This window comes from Cavia porcellus, unplaced genomic scaffold, assembly GCF_034190915.1.
Source record: "Cavia porcellus strain 051 isolate PalLab524CR breed Dunkin Hartley unplaced genomic scaffold, mCavPor4.1 scaffold_19, whole genome shotgun sequence".
In the NCBI taxonomy this organism is placed as follows: domain Eukaryota; kingdom Metazoa; phylum Chordata; class Mammalia; order Rodentia; family Caviidae; genus Cavia; species Cavia porcellus.
Window position 1 is genome coordinate 63,164,816 of NW_026947502.1, and position 2,793 is coordinate 63,167,608.

General features: G+C 37.3%; 1 protein-coding gene across 1 annotated transcript; it reads left to right on the forward strand.

Annotated features, from left to right (window-relative positions):
- Positions 1–415: 415 nt before the first annotated feature.
- Positions 416–1,396, forward strand: LOC100724166 (olfactory receptor 7E24-like). Its single transcript, XM_005000933.3, has one exon. The coding sequence runs from the start codon at positions 467–469 to the stop codon at positions 1,394–1,396; it is 930 nt and encodes a 309-aa protein (XP_005000990.1). The 5' UTR covers positions 416–466.
- The last annotated feature ends 1,397 nt before the right edge of the window (positions 1,397–2,793 follow it).

Below are 2,793 nucleotides of genomic sequence, written 5' to 3' on the forward strand. Positions count from 1 at the left end.
AAAAATAAATAAATGTTTTCTTCTAATAGAATCATATTCTTATTTATTTAATTTATGTATATAAATATAATTCAGTATATTTATACAATTTAGCTATATGTAATGATAAAATCCATCATAGGGAATTTGTACGTATATATTATATATTTTGATTCCTTTTTTTCTGATTTGTAAAAAGTGTTCGGTATACTTTACTGGGCTCATCATAATCCAAATTCAAAGATTCTAACATCACCCCTCACAGTGTCTGTAACAGAGGACACAGAGCAAGGTGGATAACACAAAACCCAGTAATGAGCTCTGAGAATGGGGTTTGTCACATGAATCGGTATGTTTTCAGGTTCGTGAACTTCATGTGGGTATACTTTGCAGGTGACTACTTGAGTTTATGTTGTACAGAGCGTCTTGTGTGCTCTTCATTCATGTCATTTTTCTAACCAATTTTTTGGAAAGGTATTCAAACACTATGGAAACACATAATCTAACCTACGCCTCAGAATTTCATCTGTTGGGCTTCTCAGAGGACCCAGATGTGCAGCCCATCCTCTTTGGGCTGTTCCTATCCATGTACCTGGTCACAGTCCTGGGGAACCTGCTCATCTTCCTGGCCATCAGCTGTGACTCCCATCTCCACACCCCCATGTACTTCTTCCTCTCCAGCCTCTCCATTGTCGACATCTGTTTTGCCTCTACCATGGCCCCAAAGATGATTGCGGACATCCCGGTTCACAGCAGAGTCATTTCTTATGTGGGCTGCCTCACTCAGATGTCTTTTTTCAACATTTTTGGTTGTATGGATGACTTGCTTCTGACTGTGATGGCCTATGACCGGTTTGTGGCCATCTGTCACCCTCTGCACTATGCAGTCATTATGAATCCTCGCCTCTGTGTATTACTGCTTTTGGTGTGTGTCTTTATTAGTCTTTTGGACTCACTGCTGCATGTTTTAGTTGTCATGCAATTTACTTGCTTCAAGACTGTGGAAATTGATAATTTTTTCTGCCATCCTACTCAAATCCTTAACCTTTCATGTTCTGATTCTCTGATCAAAACCCTGGTCACGTATTTTCTTACTGCCACATTAGGGTTTTTTCCCATTTCAGGAGTTCTTTTCTCTTACTGTAAAATTATTTCCTCCATTCTAAAAATATCATCATCCGGTGGGAGGTACAAAGCCTTCTCTACCTGCAGTTCTCACCTGTCTGTTGTTTCCTTATTTTATGGAAATGGTGTTGGAGTGTACCTTGGTTTAGCTTTTCCATCTTCTCACAGCAAGGGGATGGTGGCCTCACTGATGTATATTTTGGTCACACCTATGCTGAATCCCTTCATCTACAGCCTGAGGAATAGGGACATCATTAACACCCTGATGAGGGTTCACCGTTGGAGAATCTAATTTCAGATTGTGTGGCATCCTATTGAAGTTGAGTTTTGCAGACCTAGTGAAATTTTATCCCTCAAACTCACCTGTAAATCCAATTTTATTGGTATATGTTCTCAGAAGACTGATGTCTTCTATATATTTTTGTGATTCATGTGAAATTTATGTCAGATTGGGTATCAGTAGGATTTAGATTTATTCACTATGCTGAAAAGATTCAGTTGGTGAGATGAAAGATGTGTAATTTTTTTATTGTAAAAAAATGGTGATGTGGTTAATACTATCAAATGGTGTTTAAACCTGGCTGAAATTGCTCATGCATTTATGTATTGTTTTTACCATGATAAACAATTGAAATTAAAAATTAAGACCTTTCTTAGAAATTATCTTCCTGCATATCATGTACCATGATCTCTGAACTCACTAGGTATCCCAGGCTAGCCTTTAGCTCAAAAGGATGCCCATGCCTACTCCTGAGTGTTATGCTTACAGGTGTTCACTACCATGCCAGGCACAGTATACTAGGTAAAAAGAAAAAAAAAAAATAACAATGTGAACCACCCACTTGAGATTCTTCACAAATAGAGCAAACCTCATTCTCTCTGTGAAAATTCCTTTTCTCTTTTTTAAAAATAAAATTCCATTAAATTTCAGAAATCTTTAAATTTGGCTAATATGGTCCAATTTCTATATTTAAATGTGTGCATTAAAATATGAAGCTCACATAGTAATACATAGACATTAATTTTGATGATTCAAGAACTGTTGGCAACATTGTCCTTCCTCATGGATTCTTAGATGTAAAGCCCATGCCCATCACTGTTAATTTTCTGGGTTGATCTAAGTCTTCTACTGGCCTTCAGCCATGTTAGAGGTGATAGTCATAGATCTGGACATAACCGAGTAGAGACACAGCCTTACCCAGTAAGTGCCAATGCAGAGAGTGAATAGAGAAAGGACTATTGTAAACATTTTTTCTTGAACATGAGCATGAGCTCTTGGATAGTGAGGTGGAAAGACTTCTCCACCAGTATAGCTGTGAGTACTGTGAACTTTATCCTTATTTGTCCTGAAGGGTCCAAAAGTCCCCAAATCATCTTTTACTCACCCTGGTCCTATTTTCTGTCAACATCTACTTCATAGTAGTACATTTTATGTGTGTGGAAACTCTCTACTCAGCTCCCCAAAATAGATTGTACATAAAATGATAAAATGATGACAGCATTATGAATGAACATTAAAGGATTTATAAATGGCAGCATTGATGTAAATTGTTTCATTTTGTGTGCATAATATTTCTTAATTAAACCTTTAATGTCATTATATTTCAAGGTCAAAAAAGAGCACAGCAATCAACTATAGTTGTTGGGTAGAAAATGAGGAACAAGGGGTGGGAGACTTAGCTCAGCAGT

Coding starts and splice junctions, on each gene's coding strand:
- LOC100724166 (XM_005000933.3), top strand. CDS start 467: ATGGAAACACATAATCTAACCTACGCCTCAGAATTTCATCTGTTGGGC.